At 51.4% G+C, this 20,910-nt stretch overlaps 1 protein-coding gene and 1 long non-coding RNA gene across 4 annotated transcripts in view; both read left to right on the forward strand.

Moving 5' to 3' along the window:
- The window catches only part of LOC122486663 (zinc finger protein 77-like), an 84,137-nt gene that overhangs the window by 44,478 nt on the left and 18,749 nt on the right, over positions 1 to 20,910 (forward strand). For 2 of the 3 annotated variants that reach the window (XM_043586096.1, XM_043586095.1), the window contains exon 2: positions 6,282 to 6,408. Coding sequence is in view for 1 of the 3 variants with exons in the window: in XM_043586094.1 (XP_043442029.1) it covers positions 14,159 to 14,161 (3 nt within the window). In the remaining 2 variants the exon portion in view is untranslated. Of the gene's footprint in view, positions 1 to 6,281; positions 6,409 to 13,547; positions 14,162 to 20,910 lie in introns of those variants that run through there. The other variant, XM_043586094.1, reaches the window with a different exon arrangement.
- LOC122486664 lies at positions 1,982 to 9,706 on the forward strand. Its single transcript, XR_006298201.1, has 3 exons — positions 1,982 to 1,992; positions 6,020 to 6,024; positions 8,959 to 9,706. It is a non-coding gene; the product is annotated as an uncharacterized LOC122486664 (long non-coding RNA).

Here is a 20,910-nt window from a genome sequence, read left to right on the forward strand (position 1 = left end):
AAGCATGTCGGCTTGAGGTCTAGCTGGTGACCGACTTGGGAGATGACCTCAAATCTGCGCCTGGCTGAGGACAGTTTATTACAATCGGTTCCAACAGGGACCAGCTCCCATCTCAGGGACCCTCCAGTGAAACAGAGCCGGTTTGGCTGTTCTGCAGGAGGGGGATGGGCAGGAAGGCCCAGTGTCAGGATCCAACCCCTGCAGTGCAGGAAGGCCTCAGTGGCTCAGGTCCCCAGGGCCTCGTTCTTCAGCTCAGTGGATGCTCGGCGTGTGGGCCTCCCACACTTCAAGGGAGGACAGTGGCCTGGGTAAAGTTTGGGTGGGAAAGGGGCAGTGGTGGACAGTTGGTCAAACCAGTGTCAAATGAAGATTCCCAATTGAGTAAGGAGAGTCCTTATTGAGGAGAATGATTGCAAAGGGGTGGGGGGGAGAGGGGACTGTTGCACTAGGGGCAGGGGCCTTGCAGGGGGGCAGGGGCTACATCAACAGGGAGGACACTGTGAGCAAAAGGCATCTGAGTGACTCGAGTCGTGTAACAGGAAGGAGAGGAGGAAAGAGACCAGGCAAGTGCAGGTGTGGTGCTGACGTTGGGGTTCCCTGAGGCCAGCCTGTCCCCCTGTCCCCAGGAGGGGCTGTGTGTGGCTCAGGATGAGAGCAAGCCCATGTTCAGGGGTCTGGAGGAAGGAGAGAAGCCAAAGCAAAGCGGGACCAGCCAGCATTTTGTGCCCCTTGGTCACGGGGACAAGCAGCTGAGCTGATCGTGGATGAGGCACGAAGTGTGGGTGTGGGGGGTCTGCGCGTGGCCCTGTCGTGGGTGAGCCAGGGGGACTTCCTGTCAGTCTCCTGGTCTGACGGGGGAGGGGCCCACGTGAAGCCTGCTGTTTTCCAGACCCCGACAGGGTGGGGGAGGGAGTGCCTTTCCCTTCCACTGAGGTTTTCCTGGGAGCACAGGGCTCAGGTAGGCGTCTGCATGTCACCTGTGAGCAGGACCTGTCACCCTGTCCAGCTCAGCACGGATGGCTCTGTCCTCCGCCAGCCTCGCGTTGAGCAGGTGTAAAATGCCCGAGTTCTTTCTGCCTCCTTTCTTCCCCTTCAGGGCAGAGGGTGGTAAGTGTGTCAGGTCGTTCCTGTCCCTGCTGACCCGGGTTACTGGGGCTTTATCCAGAGAGCGTCCCCTGGGGAAAAGTGTCTCAGGACAGAACTGTCCTTCTCCATGAGGGTTGGGGGGGGGTCTGCAGGGGGCTCCACACCTTCATGCCAGGTGGGTGGAGTCACGGATCAGAGGATTCATCCAAATGCTGGTGACGGTTCCACGCAGGGTCCAGAGGTGGAAAACTGTCTTCCTGATCTGTCCCCTGGGAATTGCCGGTGTCAGAGACGCACACAAATTCTGTGAACTGAGACGGGTTCAATTCTAACGGTACCAGGTCCCTGTTCTCTGAAAGGGATAAACCACTTCCATTCTTGTGAAACCACGCAGGTGCCCTAGAGCCGCCCCTCCCACTGTGGCCTTGACCTCAGGGTGGAAGCCGTGATGCTGCACCTGGTTGTCCACACAGCAGCTTGGGGTCCCCGTGTCATTCGGATGACCCGGGTTGCTGGAAGCTGGGGCCTCCTCTGGGCTGGGGACCGGCCACCCCCAAAGCTGGGCCTGGTGGGAGGCGAGGGAAGGTGTGGTGGGGTCTCGCTCACCTGCAGGTGGCCTCCAGCCCCCGGGATCAGTGGGGACCAGTGGGGAAGGGGCTGGGGCTGCCCTGGGTGTCTCCCGAGGACCGGTGTTGGCATCGTCCAAGGGGTTGTGGGGTTAAGTGGGATCTGTGGAAACAGGAAGTCTGTGCAGGTCAGACTGAGGGAAGTCTCCTCGGGGTCAAGTGCCATTGGAAGGGTCATGAACATAGAGCATGTAGGGGTCAGATCCTAAACTGGGAGGGTTTCCTCTCTGGTGAGAATTGTGGCCCCAGAGGAGGAGGTGCAGGGCATGTGGAGCTCAGAGTTCAGTCCCCAGGGGTCTCTGGTCCCCTCCTTCCATCCCAGAGGACCGGTGTCAGCAGGGAGAGCTTGGCGCTCATGGGGGGACTGGGTGTCACCCTTTGCACTGGGGTGTCATGTGTGGTGTGGGCGCCGTGGGTGACCAATCTGAGTGGCTCGTGCTCTGGTGCTCGGCCCGTTGTTCTTGGAGAGGCTCTCGCTGCCCTGGGAATCCAGTGTGGGTGACATTTAGGACTTTTGTCCCTTGGCCATACCTCTTTGTGCTGGCAGCTTTCCGTGTCGTCACCCCCCAGCAGGCATCACTCGACCTGATCTCTGTTGTGGTGCGAGAGGGGAATGTCAGCAGTGCCACCGGTGATGTGTGGCTGCCCAGGGCTCGTCTGTTTCTTTCGGGCGGGTGCTTGCGGCTCAGTGTGTCCGGTGAAGCCCTCCGTCCCGGGATGGTGGGGCGTGGGGTCTCCAGTTCATGTTTTCCTTCTGTGGGCTTTTCTGCTGCCGGCAGTGTGTCTTGTCTCCAGGGTAAGTGCCTCGTAAGTCCTTTGCGCTGGGGGGACATTGCATGTTGTCGCTTGTAAGTTACATGTTAGCAGGAAACGGGGTGCGGAGTGTGAACCACGTGTCGGTTTTGGGTCCCGTCACTGGCGACTTCATGGCGTCCAGCTCGAGTGTGTGACACGGGGTCTCCTGGACGTCACACGTTGGTTTATCTGATTCCTCCAGGGCTGAGCATTTCTCACTTGTGGGTTTCCTCTTCCGTGGAAGCATTTCCAGCGTGTTGTCTCCTGTATCTCACTTGTCTTCTTCCTGATCTTCTGTTTCCTTCACGTCCTGGGGAGATTCAGGCTGTTTCATTTCTGCCTGCTGTGTTTTCTCCACGTCAGGGTGTATCCTTTCTCTGGGTTGTCTGCGTGGATGCACCCTTCACATTGTCAGTAGACTTGTCCTTCCCCGTCTCTTCCTGTGTAGACGACCGTCTTTTGTTCTGTGGGAAAACTCCTCCATTGCTCAGGTCTGATCACACGTGCTGGAACCTTCTGTCTGTGTGTTCCTCTTGTTTCCAGTTAAATCCACCAGACTCGGTTATTGTCCGTGAATCTGATGATCCCTTTTACCCTTTAGAAAACCAGTCTTCCCTGGCCCCATGTGTCCTGGTGTCCCTGTCTCTGCCACCGCCCTGCGGCACTTGCCGTGTGGACAGCCACTTGCCTAAATCAGGGGCGACTGATGTCTCCCCTTAACTATATCCTCATTATGGGAATCGATGGCAAGTGGGAGATACTTGTCCTGGGAGATAAGAGCATCCCCAAGTGCATCCTCCAGTCCGAGATAAGGAATGCGATCCCATCCGCTATTTCCACAAGTCCGTATTAAGCGTATGGAGTGGGGTATGCTGTGGTTTAAGGAGCGATTTTGAGATCCCAGTCACACAGGATTGGTCAAGGTGATAGTTGAGTCATGCAGTTGTTGGGGAGTCCTTCCCATTTTCCAGCTGATCACAAAATCCTGTGTCCATGGGGTCCTGTCATCATCCCTCTAGAGACACAAGCATGGAGATTGTGTCTACGTGAGCTGTACGGTGGTTTCTCTGAAGCTGACCTCAAGGTGTTCAGGATCGGTTTTCAGGACTTGAGGAAAACGGGCAGATTGGTTTTTAATGACTTTAACTCAAGAGAATGGGTGATGGGAACCCTAGTTTGGAGAACAGTAGCCAGAAATTTGAGGAAACCAGATGAATTCAGGACCTAGTCTGGTTTCTAAGAAATAGTATCAAAGTCTAATGCCTACAAAAATGTGTTACTGAAACATAATTTTTTTCTCTCTGCTTTCACTCTTATTTCCAGAGATAGCCAAATCAAGAACAATTAATTTGTAAAACAAGTCCAGTTTTTTTTTTAATTTTTGTTTTCAACGTTTATTTATTTTTGGGACAGAGAGAGACAGAGCATGAACGGGGGAGCGGCAGAGAGAGAGGGAGACACAGAATCGGAAACAGGCTCCAGGCTCTGAGCCATCAGCCCAGAGCCTGACGCGGGGCTCGAACTCATGGACCGCGAGATCGTGACCTGGCTAAAGTCGGACGCTTAACCGACTGTGCCACCCAGGCGCCCCAAACAAGTTCAGTTTTAACACAATGGCCTACTTACTTACAAAATCTCAGCAAACGCAGTGATTGACCATATAGGTTTTCCAAAAACTTGCTTTGCTCAAAATTTTCATAAGGAATCTCTAGATTGAACTTCATTAGCCCCTGAAGGCCAGAAGACAAGCCAAATATTTGTCACCAGACTTGTCTGCAAGACCTGTAGATTTATGTGATTTCTTCTCAAGGTCCCCAAACCATCCTGAGGTTTCCGGCACCTGCCAGGAGTTGACTTGACTCACCTGGTAAGGCTGCTGGGAACTCTGTCAGCAAGGCATCAGGCCAGTATTTCCAGGGGGGTTGATTGGCTCCACAAAGTCCACCTTAATTCCTTCAAGCTGTCTGGTTAGTTCTGGGTCTTTGCAGGTCTGTCTCAAATCCGACATTCCTGTCAAATCTTTGGTGAAATAACCAATGTGTCCAATGGTGTCTTGTTACAAGGAGAACAGATTCTCATTGTACTTAAGCAAAAAGGAGGGGAGGGCTCAGCACTCAGATGTGTAGGAATGTGTTTGCTTGTAGATCAAGATGGCAGCTGCATACATGGGAACTAAGGAGTTAAGGGGGGAATCTGACAGAAGCAAGGCTGGTGAGACTCAGCCAGCATCAGGAAAGGGTCCCAGCTGAGTCCTTCACATGTGCGGATTCACCACGGCCAAGCTGCCATTGCCACCTGTGCCACTCGTTGGGAATAGACCTTGGGAACAGAGTGGAGAGGAGAGGAAAGGGGTCATTCGCCCATACAGGCCCGAATGGTCTGAACTTCTTCACCCTCAGACCCATAGACCATACCAGGGACCCCTTGGATAGAGAACTTTGGCTGCCTGGTGAGGACTGTGGTTACACCTGCCAAAGGGCAAAAAGAAAGGAGAAGGAGTCAAGGATCCCCCCTGAAGGGCAAGAGGGGAAATCCCTCATCCTGTTGGGCAAGGGGTGCCCCATAGACGCCCCCTGGGACTTGGGATCCTCACCAAGGAGGAACCTCAGGTGGAGGTTGTCAGCTGCCCAGAGAACACTTAGAGTCAGTCCACCAAGGGAAACTCCCAAGAAATTCCTAGGAAATCCCAGGAGAGGCCCAGTACAGCAGAGGGTCCCTGTGAAGGGCAACAAATGTGGGGTGACCCGATCAGGGGGAGGCCCGCAGCTCAGGGGGTGAGAGAATTCCCCCCAAGGCAGAACAGAGGAGATGGGGGTTTGCTGAATACCCTGCAAGGGAGCAGCGGGCAGGATGGCAAAGAAGAGACCATCTGTCGGGAGGCGGGGCTACAGTTACGGGGTCACGAGGGAGCATGGGAACCTTTGGAATGCTCCCTGTGTGGGACCTGTGCCCGGTTGTAAGTCGCAGGGGTTAGTTAGGGCCTGTGGCCATTTTGAGGCAGGTCACTCAGGAGCCCGTGTGCATTCAGCTGTGTGCTCACTGCGCCCTTTGCTGCGTATCTTTCCATTGCTCAGGCCTGTTGCTAAAAACAGTCCATACACTGTGATTCTTCCCCCTGTGTTAACGTGAGCGGTGGCTGTGTCCCCATCAATCCCTCAGGGACTCTTCCTTCTGGGAAGGAATTTCCTTGAATTCTGGGCCCTGGGTTAAAAGTTTGAGCGGCCCTGCTGACTTCCACGTTTCTTAAGGCCCCGGACTTGTCTTACACATCAGGTGTGCCAGGCGCCTGGGCCCTGGCCTGTGTCCGTGCCCAGAGCCCAACTAATCTGGGGAAAGGGTCGTGTCTGCCTGTCGGAAGAGAGGGGACGCCACCAGGCTTCTTGCCCTTGTTCCTTCCAGGGCAAGAGCTGCTCCCATCAAGGAGCCCTGGAATCTGACTGTCCACAGCATCCTGACATTCTGGTTCCAGTTCTTGGAGCTGACGAGGCATAATCGTCTTAGAGCAAGCCAAGCGTGTGTCCTCTGGTCTGTGTGTTGTCCGAGTGAATATTTCACTTTTCAGTCTGTACAGTACTGGTCTGCTCAGATCTGTCTCAGTGTAAATATCCCAGTAAATTGGGTGTGTGTAAGTCCATGTCAGCTGTTGTCCTCACCCTCTGTTGTGACTCAGGGGTCCTAGGAATGGAGTCAGCTCCCTGCCCGTCACCCTTTATTCTCCCACACATGTGGGTGTAGATGGAGCTTTGGAGCAATAGAGTGTGTGGTATGTTTCAGGCCTCTGTGGTCTTTGAGGATGTGGCTGTGAACTTCACCCCGGAAGAGTCGGCTTTGCTGGATTGACGTCAGAGGAAGCTCTACAGAGATGTGATGCTGAAGATCTGCAGGAACCTGTCCTCCGTGGGTAAGGATGGCTCCATACCTTCACTGGTCTCTTCAGGAGGAGGGAGAAAAGGTCAATATTTGCAAATCATATGAGACTGTACCTAGAATATCCTTCAGGCTTCACTAATTAGTATTAGAAGTAATAAATGAATGTAGAAAAGTTGCAGAACACAAATTAATATCGCAAAATCTGTGCATTTCTATATTTACTACCCACGTTGCTGAGAAATTAAGAAAACAAACCCATGTTCAGTTAGTTCAAAGACAATGGAATACCATGTTAAAAGTAACCAAGGATGTTGAAACATCTTACCCTGGCAGGTATAAAACATTTAATGAAAGACATCGAAGGTGACATTGTCACGGATCGTATGGACTAATTTCTTTGAAAACGCCCATGCTATAAAAAGCCCTCTACGTATTGAGTGCAATCTCTATCAATATACTAATAGTATTTTTCAAAGAACTACATCAAGATACTCTAAAATTTGTGTAAGAACAGAAAAGATTCCCAACAAACAAAGCCATTTTGAGAAAGCAAAAAACAGTCCTACATTTCAAACTATAGTAAACAAAACCATATAGTCCTGGCAACAAAAACAGACACAGAGCTCAATGCAACAGAATAGAGAGTCCTGAAGTCAACCCATGTGTATATGGCCAGATTGTCTACAAAGAAGGAGCTGAGAATATACAGTGGGGAAAAGACTCTCTCTCCAGTAAGTGGTGTTGGGAAAATGAGACAGCTCCCTGCAAGATGAAATTGGAAAATCTTCGTACCTCTTACCTGAAAGGAAACTCAGTATGGATTGAACACCTCAGGATAGGACTTGAACCCATACATGTCTTAGGACAAAACAGAGGCGCTGAACTCATGGACGTCAGTCTTAGCAATATTTTTGTGGAGTTATCCCTTCAGGTAAGGGAAACAAAAGGGAAAGTAAAAAACGGGAACAGGGACATAACAGACATTTTCCCACAGAAAATACAGAGATGGGCACTTAACGCATGAAAAGCTGCTCAATGTCACTAATCATCAGGGAAATGCACATCACAACCACAAGGAGCTGTCCCCTCACAGAAGCCAGAATGGCTAGTATCAGAAAGATAAGAAATAACAAGTGATGTTGCAGGTGCGGAGAAAAAAAATCTCGTTGTTGGGATTTAAATTGGTGCAGCCACCTTGGAAAACAGTATGGAGTTACCACAAAAAACTAAACACAAGTACCATATATCCATCATTCTACTTCTGGGTGGGTAAACTTACAAAAAAAACTGACATAAAAAGATATGTGCACTGTCACATTCCCTGTGGCATCAGTCACAATGCTTAAGCTATGGAAGCAACCCAGGAGTCCATCAACAGGTGAACGGATAGTGAAGATGTGGTGTCTACATACAAGAGGTATTACTCAGCCATTTGTGACGACACGGTTGGACCTACAGGATATTATTCCAAGTAAATAAGTCAGAAAGGCAAACGTTGTATTTTCCTCATGTGTGGAATCGAAACAGCACGATGAATGAACAAACAAACAACGAGAAATAGAAACAGACTTAAAACTGTAGAGATTCAATTGGTGTTTGTGAGATTGGAAGGGGTTGGAGGAACATGTGAAATAGGTAAAGGGGATTGAAAAGTACAGAGTTGGGTTTATTCAGTAAAGAGGTCATGGGAATGCAGAGTCCTGCACAGGGAATATGGGCAGTAATATTGTAGTAGTTTTGTTCAGTGACAGATGGTAATTGCAATTATCGTGGTGAGGATTTTGTAATGACTGTAATTGTCCGAGCACTAGGCTGTACAATATTACAGATCAATGGATTTCCACTAAAAACGCCCCACACTTATCATCATTAATGAGCCTGAAGACTAAAGTAAGAGCCCATCTTCCAGATTGCTTGTGGTCCTTCAAATCCTCCCTGGTGAGAGCTCTTCTCAGGGGCAGGACAGCAGCCACACACACACCATCTAATCTCCTAGCGGCAGCTGGGGCAGCGCAGACAGGCTCCACCGAGGGCCTCTGTGCCTTCAGAACAGACCAGTGTTCCTCTGGTTGACCAAGTTCTGGAGAAGGAAAAGCATTTGGACCCAGCCATTGGAAAGGTGACTCAGCCTTTGCTTGAGAAGATGATGTCTGTCATGCACGTGGCTTCCCCGTTGGACTTTTCATCCACCCTCACCCTCGTGGTGAGCCTTTTGTGTTCCTCTTGTAGAGGTAGGTGTGGACGTGTGTGTTTTGCCCAATTCCTTCCTACTTTGCTTGTCTGATACTTATCTCCACTTTATGTCTATTTTTTTTTAAGATTATTTATTTACGTTGAGAGAAAGAGTGTGTGGAAGGAGCAGAGAGAGAATCCCAAGCAGGCCCCACACTGTCAGTGCAGAGCCCACACAGGGCTGGAGCGCGTGAACCATGAGGTCATGACTAGAGCTGAAGTCGGCTGCTTGACCCACAGTTTCCAGTGGTCAGGCGCCCCAGTCTCCATCTGTTTGGAAGTATTTGTGAGTGAATGGGCCGCCGTTATGTACCCTTTTCCTATTACTGCCAAAGTCCCAAATCACTAGGGTCTTCCGAAGTTTTCTTTGGTCACGTGTCCATTCTTTCTGATGACCTTCATCTACGTTTCGGGATCAGTGTATGAATAGAAATCAGCGTATGGTCTGTGTTCTTCCCTTACACACCAGGTCATTTCCAAAGAAATTAAAGTAGGCTCCCAATTCTTGTAGTTTCTCCCAGTAAAGGTAAAACGTGTGGATCAAAGACTCCGTGGAAGACTTTGCAGAATAGGCTATTGAGTGAAGAGGAAACAGGAATATTTACAGTAAACGATTCCTGTTCTGCTTTTGGAGAAAACCAGAAGTTTCATAGCGGTGGAGCTGAAACCCAAACCCAGGAAGGGTGTGTGAGGTGAGTGACAGTTGTACAGGAGGAATGTGTGGATCCGGAGAGATTGTGAGACTACCTTGAAACTTAAGAACAGCAATAACCCAGCTCAACAATCGTATAGTCAGATTTGCACAGGACAATGTTTTTATAAATGCATTCTAGGTATTGACCATCTGAAAAACAATTCAGTTGGAAATAATGGTCAGGAAAAACTATATGTAAGAAACCCAGAAAGTTATGACTGTTACTAATGCCAAAGCATTAATCTTGTTCCACGTTGTAACCATACAGACAGTGCCACAAACGAACCCATTCATTGAAAATGGACATTATGTAGTCCAATAATAATTAACAAGCATCGATAGATCATTTGTTAATAAAGAGATCACTTATGATCATTATTCCCTGACAATGTGCCTTCCTATTTTGAACAGAAGTCTTTTGGTGGAGAGTGTCTGTGAACGTTTTGAATGAAGGAGATCAACGTAGAGAAACCCTGAACCCGATTACAAGTCGTAACTGTGCATGAGGGCTGTCCTACTGCAGGCAAATCATGCACTAAGTGTAGAGAAGCCTTCGCAGATGGTTCCTTCCTAGAGAAGACGTGAAGATCTCACCCAGGGCTCAAACGTAGTCCCTGTGAGGAATGTGGGCTGGGCTGTAGCTCCGTCTCGAGCCTCAGCACTCACGTGGATGTAGACCTTGTAGAGAGATCCTATGAAGGTCAGGATGCTGGGAGAGCATCTGACACAAACACGAAGAGTCTCAGTAGTGAAAAATCTCTAGAGTGCAAGAAATGTGGAAAAGCTTTCGCTTGCGTGTCTTCCTTTTAGGGTCATGTGTCAGTTCACTGTGGACAGAAAGTCCATGAGTGTGACGTTTGTGGGAAAACCTTTATGTATCACTGCTACCTTACACGTTATGTGAGAACTCACACTGGGGGGAGACTCCTATCAGTGTTAAGAGTGTGGGAGCGCCTTCAGGTATAAGTCAAGCCTGAGAAAACATGTGAGAACACACGCTCAGGAGAAACACTATGAACGACCACACTGTGGGAAAGTCTTCACTTGTCTCTCTTCCTTTCGAGGACACACATGCAGGCACAGTGACATGAAACCTTATGAACTTAAGCACCATGGAAAAGCCTTCAGGTATCCCAGGAATCTTTGAGCACAGACATGCTGTGGGAAAGCATTTATTCTCCCTTAAAATCTTCTTTATTTTTCTTCTTTTCTCTTAAAATCTTAATTAAAATGTGAGCCAATACATTGGAGATGATCCCGAATGCACACAATTTTGGGCAAACTCCAGGTACAGAACTTCATGTATTTTGTTCATGAAAATTCAGGTGGGACAAAAATCTGTTCATTGTTGGGAATATGGCTTTGAGTTTCCAGGTGCCTTTTCCTTAATAGGGCTCCCACATGTATGGATTCCTAGTTCGTGTCACTGATATGAACACTGATGGTTTTAAGTGTCCTTCTTTGTCCTCTACGTCTGTAGGATGTAGATGTTGTTATCTCAGACTTGAAGTAATCATATGGTTATATAAAAATATCTGTTTTCCATTACAATGTCTCTTGGACCCTGGGGTGATAAGAAAGTGTCTGTTGAGGGGAGGTGTACATGCAACTTTATATAATTTTAGAGAAAAATTTCGTGAATTATACATTCCAGAATATGGCTACTATCTGATCATGACACCAGACTTGTCTTATTGAAAGTTCATTTCTGGGGGCTCCTGGGTGGCGCAGTCGGTTAAGCGTCCGACTTCAGCCAGGTCACGATCTCGCGGTCCATGAGTTCGAGCCCCGCGTCGGGCCCTGGGCTGATGGCTCGGAGCCTGGGGCCTGTTTCCGATTCTGTGTCTCCCTCTCTCTCTGCCCCTCCCCCGTTCATGCTCTGTCTCTCTCTGTCCCAAAAATAAATAAACGTGGGAAAAAAAATTTAAAAAAAAAGAAAGTTCATTTCTGTTCGCTGTTGCGGATACTGGAATTTGCCAATTCTGTGTGTACTTTCCGTCTTTATTATTGAAAGATACATTTCGAGTTCAGTTATCTCTCTATTTAACGGATATTTGTTAAAATCCCAATATTGGTTAATGTGTTCGGGCACTGATTCTTGGTATCTTTGGTCAGTTTTGTTCCCAATTATGACCTGGAAGAACATTCCTTTGGACCATCCCTTTGGATCAGATTTGCCTGTTTTTTGTTTTTTTTTTCCATGAACAGTGATTGTGGTGGAAATACAGTGGGGTGCTTTCGTCTGGCCCCCAGGAGGTAAAGTCTGGAAAGACCAGTACCCTTAATATCAGATCAGTCGGTCAAAATATGGTATCTTGTAAATTTTGGACACAGGAGCCTTTTCCATTTTATCCCCCCACTGGAGATAAAAACACCTCATTATTTCCATAATATTCCACAGTTCCTAGGTACCCCAAGGCATTCAAACTATGGGAGTAAATGGTTTTGGTTTTACCCTTCACTAAGGTATATGGCCAAGTAAGCATATGCAACTGTCCTGTTGGGTTGGATGTCACAGGGAAAAGTATTGTTTCCTCAGTACTTTCAAGAGGATTTACAGGGCATTTGGCAGGCTCATTCAGTGGAGCGTGCAACTTTTGGTCTTGGACTTTTGGATTTTGACTCCACTCTGGGTGTACAGATAACGTTAAAACCAATGATAATAAAATAAAATCTTTAAAGAAAATAAGGATTTGGAATAGCACACCCAAGCTAATATTTACCACTTTGATCTTTTTAAAAAGACTCATCAGGAAACTATGCAAAATCTTTATTGTTTAGAGGAGTGGCATGTAAATTGCCATGGAGAGTCAAAAGGGGACGAGTCAGCATTAAGCAGTCATGAGGGGTTTTCTTTGGATCCAAATGAGGTCTGGCTCCACGATCAAGTGCCCTAAGCATTGGTCCTGAGTTTGAGCAAACTGCAGATTTTTGAGGCTTTATGTCCCTCTAAAGCCAAAAGTGGCAACAGGGACATGATGTCTTCCACTGGGGGGAAGCAGACAATGAAACTACCTGCGTACTGTAACTAAGTAGAGATGCGGAAGACTCTCTCTTCCAGATCAGCTTTAGTGGTCTGTGAAACGACAGGAAGACCGTCAGTCCCTGGGGCACGACTGTCCAGTGTATTTCTGTGCCTCCAAGAGAGAACAAAACCTCGCTGCACTGGTAGCTACACTCGTGGGAGTATAAACTAGGACAGCTGACGTGGAAAAAAGTTTGGTGGTTCCTCAAGAAGTGAAACACAGAACGGCAGTGTGACCCAAGTGTTCCAGGCCTACGTAAACGGAAACAGACACTCAGATGTGTGCACACGAATGCCAGGTGCAAAACTGCGTTCCCCGCAAAAGAGGGAAGTGTCCCAAGTGTCCCCCAGTGCGTGGATGGATAAACAGGGTGCGGCATAGACACAGGACGGACGGTGATTCAGCCCCAGAGAGGAATGAAGGACAGACACATCATGCACGTGAACGTATGGTGACAGTGTTATACCACGTGGAAGACACCAGCCACACCAGGCCACATGGTGTGAGTCACTTACATTAAATAGGCAGAGTGGGCAAATCCGCAGAGACACGAAGTATTTCAACAGTGCCCAGGAGGCATGATTTCCTGGCTATTGTGGCCTTTAAATTTGCTTAGGAAAATGGAGATATAAGTCGCATACCATGGGACTCACACATGTTTTTAAATGTTTATTTATTTTGAGAGAGGGAGCAGGGGTAGGGGCAGGGAGAGATGGGGACAGGACAATATACTGACAGCAGTAAGCACAATATTGGGCTCCAACTCACCAGGAGCTCGTGACCTGAGCTGAAGTCCTTGGCTCAAGCGACTGAGTTGCCCAGGTGCTCCTGTGCTCACACTTTTAAGAGTAAAACTCAGTGTTCCCCCTCCCCTCCTCTCCCCTCCCCTCCCCTCCCCTCCCCTTGCGTGTTCCCAGAGCTGTCCCACATCAACACACCACCTGAAGAAGGATGTGGAGCTTTTACATTCCACGTTCACAGGGACTGATTACAAACTGGATCTGCCGTGACTTTCCTTGCAGAATATAACGCACACCTGAGTGTTGTAACGTGTCACGCCTGTGGCTGTGCCCGGCTGGGACGGCGGGACCCCACGTCGCATGGTGGCTGAAGACACAGGGCGCTTTTGATTGGCCTGAGGACTGAGAAGTGGAGGTTGGGTCAGAGGGTGGGCACTCACGGTGTCAAATGTCAGCTCCAGACACAGGTGGACCTGGCTCCCGAGCGATGAGGTCACCGGTCAGTGAGCTGTTCTTAAACGTAGTGACCACGTGTAGACCACGGGCCCTTCTGTTCTGTCACGTCCCGATCCCACGCCGGACAAGGGAGTATCCACAGAGAAACTGCGGGGAATGCGCGACAGAAAAGGAGGAGGCAGGCAGGAGACCCCGCCCAGAGCACATTGGACTGAGAGCCCACCTCCCGGCCGGAGGATGAGCCACGTGTGTGCCTCCAGCCTGTCACTCAAAGTGGAGAAGGCGGGCCTGGGCGTTCAGCCCAATCTGTGACCGCAGAGGTGGTGTCAGGATTATCTTCCAATCAGAACGTGAAGGCCCCAGACTGTCCTCTCACGGGGCGGAAGCGCGGTAGGTAATGTCCAATCTGGTTCGGGGTGGTGTCTTCGGGACAGCATCCAATCAGGTCGCAGGGATTGAAGCAACGTCCAATCAGGGCCCGGGCCGTGTAAGCTACCCTACCAGGCCCGAGTGAGAGTACGGGGGGTGTGGCTCTCAGCCGGAGCTGTTGGCGCCCTTGGATCCGGTGCTGCCCCAGGCGCGGGTGTGGGCGTCGGAGGTGGAAGCTCCGAGGGCGCGGAGCAGGGCCCCAAGATGGTGAGTGCGCGGGCCGGCGGGGCGGATGGGACCAGCCGGACCTAGGTGGAAGCGGCCGCGGCGGGGTGTCCTCATCCCCAGGGGTCCGCACCTGGGTCCTGGGCGGTTGGAACGGAGAAGGGAGGCTGGGGGAGGGCAGGGGGGAGGCCTGGGATTCGGGGAGCGTGTGCGACGACCTGACTAAGCAGGAGTTTGCGCTCCTCGGTGGAGGACAGGTAGAGACTGTCGGGTGAGTTGTCTCATAAAGGAAACTGTTTGCAGCCGTAAAGAGGCCGCAGGGAATAGCTTCCGAAGCCGCGACTCCCCAGCAGGGAAGAGGGTTTTTCTTTTATGGAGGGTGAGGATGAATATTCAGAAAGGGGAGCTCTAGGGGGCGGTCTAGGCGGGCGTGAGGTTGCTCGGGCCGAGCTGGAAGACGTGCCCAGAAAGCACGCGTGCAGTGTGACGGTCACGGAGCCAGAGCTGCTCGCGGGGGCTGAGACTTGGACGTTGGAATCCAGCGGAGGTAAGTGTGGGACGTGGGGCCGGGGCTGAGCGCGCGCTGAGGGAGCAGGTGCACGCGCATGGGGTCCTGCGCTGCGATCTCGGGTAAGAAATGCAGGGTTTTCTCGCTTTGGAAACCGCGCGGAGAGTTTCACGGGTTTGGCTGTTTCCTGGCCTGGTGCAGACACCCGCTGTTCCCTTCAAGTCGTAAATGGCTGAGATTGGTTTTCTGTTTTTCCATTCCTTTGTGATTGTGACCCGGACCAGGAAGTTCTGCAAGGGGTGTGCTGGGCAATTAGAGCCTGAGAGTCGTAGATCACGGAATGGAGCTGGGGTCCTAAAACGATTGCTTTTCTGGGCACCCCCTAAACCCGCTGAGCTTCCAGGGGGACCCACGGTGGACCTGTCACCCAACCAACCTGAGTTCTCTGCTTGGTGAGTCAGAAACTGCTCCACACTGAGCAGTCCCAGGAAGAAAACTTTATTAGCAGCAGATACAGAGATCAGTAGATCACAGGAAATAACTTCCAAAGCCCTGACTCCCCGGAGGGAGGGTGGATGGGCTCTTCTGGTTTAGGGCTGGGATGGGTATTTCCATGGGGAAGTCTCGTCACCCTGAGTGGGGCAGGCAGGAGGAGTGCTGGGGGTGGGCCTTAGGGCAGCAGGCCTGTCCCCAGTGTGTGTGTCATGTACAGGAGGCTTTGCTCCTTCTTGGGTAGAGACTTTAGTGTGATAATGAGGTAAAGGTAATTGCCGATCATTCCAGATGTCCCCCAGGTCCATCTGCACAGGCGGGAATCAGAGGCTCCTCAAACTGGTCGGGGAGGTTGGGGCCCTGGAGGTCTGGTGAGGGCAGGTCAGTCTGCTCCAGGGGCGGGTTCCTGTCCTTTGCCTGAGTTAAAAGGACAGCTGGAAAGGACAGCTTAGGGAAACGTGGGGCAAAGTTCTGTGAATACAGGCACGTCGGCTTGAGGTCTAGCTGGTGACCGACTTGGGAGATGACCTCAAATCTGCGCCTGGCTGAGGACAGTTTATTACAATCAATTCCAACAGGGACCTGCTCCCATCTCAGGGACCCTCCAGTGAAACAGAGCCGGCTTGGTTGTTCTGTGAGAGGGGGATGGGCAGGAAGACCTAGTGTCAGGATCCAGCCCCTGGGGTGGAGGAAGGCCTCAGGTCCCCAGGTAGCTCAGGTCCCCAGGGCCTTGTTCCTCAGCTCAGTGGATGCTCAGAGTGTGGGTCACCTGCAGTCGGGCCTGTGGGGAGGACAGTGGCCTGGGTAAAGTTTGCATAGGAAAGGGGCAGTGGTGGACAGTTGGTCAAACCAGTGTCAATTCTGTCAAAAATCCGAAGTGAGTAAGGAGAGTCCTGTATTGAGAAGAATGATTGCAAAGTGCGGAGCAGGGGCACCGTTGCACTTCAGGCTGGGGCCATGCCAGGGGCGGGCACTTTTGCCCTAGATGCAGGAGCCATGGGGGGGGGGGGTGCAGCTGTTACATTAGAGGCAGGGGCTACAGGGGGGAGGGGGCTGTTGCATTAGGGGCAAGGGCTGTGCAGGAGGCGGGGGGGCTACATTGACAGGGAGGACACTGAGCATAAGATTTGCGAGTGTCTCAAGTTGTGTAAGTTGTCTGAGAGTTGTGTACAAGGGAGGAGAAGAGGAAAGAAACCAGGCACGAGCAGGTCCATGGTGCTGACGTGGAGGTTCCCTGAGGCCAGCCTGTCCCCCTGTCCCCAGGAGGGGCTGTGTGTGGCTCAGGATGAGAGCAGGCCCACGTTCAGGGGTCTGGAGGAAGGAGAGAAGCCAAAGGAAAGCGGGTCCAGCCAGCATTTTGTGCCCCTTGTGGTCACGGGGACAAGCACCTGAGCTGATCACAGATGAAGCACGAAGTGTGGGTGTGGGGGGTCTGCGCGTGGCCCTGTCGTGGGTGAGCCAGGGGGACTTCCTGTGAGTCTTCTGGTCTGACGGGGGAGGGGTCCTCGTGCAGCCTGCTGTTTTCCAGACCCCAACAGGGTGGGGGAGGGAGTGCCTTTCCCTTCCACTGAGGTTTTCCTGGGAGCACAGGGCTCAGGTAGGCGTCTCCATGTCACCTGTGAGCAGGACCTGTCACCCTGTCCAGCTCAGCACGGATGGCTCTGTCCTCCGCCAGCCTCGCGTTGAGCAGGTGTAAAATGCCCGAGTTCTTTCTGCCTCCTTTCTTCCCCTTCAGGGCAGAGGGTGGTAAGTGTGTCAGGTCGTTCCTGTCCCTGCTGACCCGGGTTACTGGGGCTTTATCCAGAGAGCGTCCCCTGGGGAAAAGTGTCTCAGGACAGAACTGTCCTTCTCCATGAGGGTTGGGGGGGGGGGTCTGCAGGGGGCTCCACACCTTCATGCCAGGTGGGTGGAGTCATGGATCAGAGGATTCATCCAAATGCTGGTGACGGTTCCACGCAGGGTCCAGAGGTGGAAAACTGTCTTCCTGATCTGTCCCCTGGGAATTGCCGGTGTCAGAGACGCACACAAATTCTCTGAACTGAGACGGGTTCAATTCTAACGGTACCAGGTCCCTGTTCTCTGAAAGGGATAAACAGCTTCCATTCTTGTGAAACCACACAGGTGCCCTAGAGCTGCCCCTCCCACTGTGGCCTTGACCTCAGGGTGGAAGCCGTGATGCTGCACCTGGTTGTCCACACAGCAGCTTGGGGTCCCCGTGTCATTCGGATGACCCAGGTTGCTGGAAGCTGGGGCCTCCTCTGGGCTGGGGACCGGCCACCCCCAAAGCTGGGCCTGGTGGGAGGCAAGGGAAGGTGTGGTGGGGTCTCGCTTGCCTGCAGGTGGCCCCCGGGACCAGTGCGGAAGGGGCTGTGGCCGCCCAGAGAGGACGCCGGGCCCCAAGAAGGGGATGCCGGTACAGCTGTGCTGGGAACGATCTGGGGCCGCCCTGGGATGTCTCCTGAGGACCGGTGTTGGCATCGTCCAAGGGGTTGTGGGGTTAAGTGGGATCTGTGGAAACAGGAAGATGTGCAGGTCAGACTCAGGGAAGGCTCCTCGGGGTCAAGTGCCATTGGAAGGGTCATGAACACAGCGTGTAGGGGTCAGATGCTAAACTGGGAGGGTTTCCTCCCTGGTTAGAATTGGAGCCCTGGAGTAGGGGGTGCAGGGTGTGCAGATCTCCAGGGTTGGGTCCCCTGGGGTCTCCGGGTCCCCTCCTTCCTTCCTGGAGGACTGGTGTCAGCAGGGAGAGCTCAGCTCCCGTGTGGGGATTGGGCGTGACCCTCTGCAACGGGGTGTCCTGTGCGGTGTGGGCACCGCGGGTGACCGATGTGAGCGGCTCCTGCTCTGCTCCTTGGCCTGTTGTTCCTGGAGAGGCTCTCGCTGCCCCGGGAGTCTAGTGTGGGTGACACTTAGGACTTTTGTCCTTTGGCCATACCTCTTTCTGCTGGCAGCTTTCCGTGTCGTCACCCCCAAGCAGGTGTCACTTGACCGGATCTCTGTTGCGGTGCGAGAGGGGAATATCAGCAGTGCCAGCGGTGATGTGGCTGCCGTGTGGCTGCCCAGGGCTCATCTGTGTCGCTCAGGCGGGTATTTGCGGCTAGGGCCTCCCAGTGAACCCCTCCGTCCCGGGATGGTGGGGCGTGGGGGTCTCCAGTCATGTTTTCCTTTTGTGGGCTCTGCTGTTGCCATCAGTGTGGTCCTGTCCTCAGGGTAAATGCCTCGTAAGTCCTTCTGCGCTGGGGGGACATTGCATATTGTAGCTTGTAAGTTACACGTTAGCAGGAAACGGGGTGCAGAGTATGAACCACTCGACAGTGCTTCTGGTTGGTATCACCTGGGTGGTAAACTAGGTTCCCAGCCTGGCTGGTAAACTTTTAAGCACCTGGCTGGTAAACTGGGTTCCCCGATCCCTGTGAAGTTTGAGAGGCGTTCCCCAGGTAGGGATATCGTTCTCTCACAGTCTGAAGCCATAGGGAAACACTGGGCTTCTGTCCAGTGAGATAACATATAAACCGTGGCTAAACTGTATTCATGTTTACGAGAGAGGGAGCTGTGTGACATCCATTTGTGCGAGCCAGCTTCCCTGGGGTTGTCCTTGGACCGGTGGAACCTGCGAGGTTGTCACTTTGGTGACTTTATTAGTATTTCTCCGCTCATAGTCGTTATCGAACACTATTAGGTTGTTGGAGGCCACTGCTCTAATGTCCGTCCACTGGTGAGTAGTGCATATTATAGTGTCTCTGGATATTGCTGGACTGGTATTTGTCCAACCAGAGTTCTCTTTTTACTAAAGTCACAATTACTAGATTTCCATCAATGCTTTTACATTTCTGGGGAACATTTTTGGACACCTCTGTTCAGTTTCTCTATGTTATTATTTGGGAGAACATCCCTTTGAACTATGACATGAGTTTGCCTTGGTTTCCTAGAGCTGTGTTTCCTTTTTTGTGTTGAAGAATTATCAGCCAAATGGTTTCTTTTGGTCTCCAAGGAGTCAGATCTGGAGCCAGGACCCTTTGCAATGCCAGAGAGGTCAGTTCAAGTGGGGCATCCAATGAACTTGGGACAAAGGAGCCATTTTTAATTGATCCCCATGTGGGTAAGGACATCTTGTCTCCATAGTAGTCCAAGGTCATGAGCTCCCTTACAGGCATGGTGACTGTCCCTATGAACATGTGTGAACGTGTTTTACCCTTGGCGAAGGTACAAGGCCAGAGGAAGGGCCGGTTGTTCAGCATGTCGAGCCGAAGTAGCCCAAAGGTAAAGTGCTGCTCAGTGACCTCAAGGGACTTGCAGTCACATCCCCAGCACGATATTTGCCATTTTCAATTTGTAAGTAAGAGTCGTCAGTAAAGCATGGAACCTGTGCATCAGTGAGAGGCGCTCCCTGTTGGCACGGGGAGTCGGAAGGTGCCGTGTCCGTGCTAAGCAGTCACAAGGGGTTTCACGTGGGTCCAGGATCAGGCGCCCTACGTATCGATCCTGAGTTTGAGCAACCTGCAATATGTCTTTAGAGACATTTTGTCCTTTCAAGGCCAAAAGGTGTAACAGGTGGATTCGGGCTTCCTGGGAAGAGGTCTGAGAAGGGGAGCAGAGACCGAAACCATCTACATGTCATCAGAGAGCAGAGCCTTCAGCAATTTTCCATCATCCAGACCAGCTTTGGAGATTCAAGCAAAGCAAGAAAGCCTGTGCCTCCCTGGGCGTGAGTGCCCTGGTGTGTTTCTGTTCCTTTCAAATGCAAGCAGAGTTAACTGCGTTCATCCTCACAAACTGCGATACGAAAAATGCACTGTGCAGTTTCATTTCCTTGAAAATTTGCTCTCAGTGGGAAGGGATGTCAGCGTGTGGGAGTTGGGAACAGCAGGTGCCAGTGATCACCGTGTCCTGGACGGTCCTCTGGCGTCTGGGCACTGGTAAAAGAGGATGGGTGCAGGGTATAATGGGATCATAGCCTCAGGTTCGTAATCTTCTATGGACTTGGTGCCTTTAAGGGCTTCTTTATTTACAGGAAATTTATTAAATACGACAGCACTTTGAGGGATTTATTTGAATCTTCATAGGAGGTACACTGTGGGTTCTGCCAATATTAGTTGGGGATTTTGCTCAGAAAGAGGATGGCAGGTGATCCAGCCGAGACAAATGATTAGTGTCCCCAGATGCCACTCTAGTGCGTCAGAGATGAAGTAGATAAAAGATGTCCAAAGGGCATTTCGTCCCCTGGTTAGGTATTTTGAGTACCTTCATCCAGTTCTAGAATTACTTTCCCTTTGTGGTAGAATGAAATTCCAGCGTGATCCCTTCTGAGGATCCGTGCAGTGAATGACTAGAGGTGGAGGAACTAACGTGAAAATGGTGTGTCTGTCACACGGGACTAGACACAAGGGGGCAGGTTCAGAGGCAGGAACCTGTGCAGGTTCATTAGCGACCCCACTGTTGGAGCCCCGTGAGCTCTCTGCGGCGGGACCTGCTTCACAGTGTAGGTCCCGTGTCAGGCGGCACAGAGAGAGTCCCTCCCCTTCTGGAGAGTGGGTTCTCCAAGCTGATCAAGAGGGAATTTGGGTCCTTAGAGCCCAGCCGTTGGGCATGAGGAGGGCTTGGGAGGGGCCGGGAGGAGGGCTCCCACCTGGAGCATTCAGGCTGCTGAGAACCTTCCCTCACATGTCCTGGATGTTGGCAATAATAGTGCAAACTAGGAAGTATTTGGTGGTTTTTTTTTTAAATGTTTGTTTATTTTTAGAGACACAGAGTGTGAGTGGGGGAGGGGCAGAGAGAGAGGGAGACACAGAAC

The sequence above is a fragment of the Prionailurus bengalensis genome, chromosome A2, assembly GCF_016509475.1.
Source record: "Prionailurus bengalensis isolate Pbe53 chromosome A2, Fcat_Pben_1.1_paternal_pri, whole genome shotgun sequence".
NCBI lineage: Eukaryota > Metazoa > Chordata > Mammalia > Carnivora > Felidae > Prionailurus > Prionailurus bengalensis.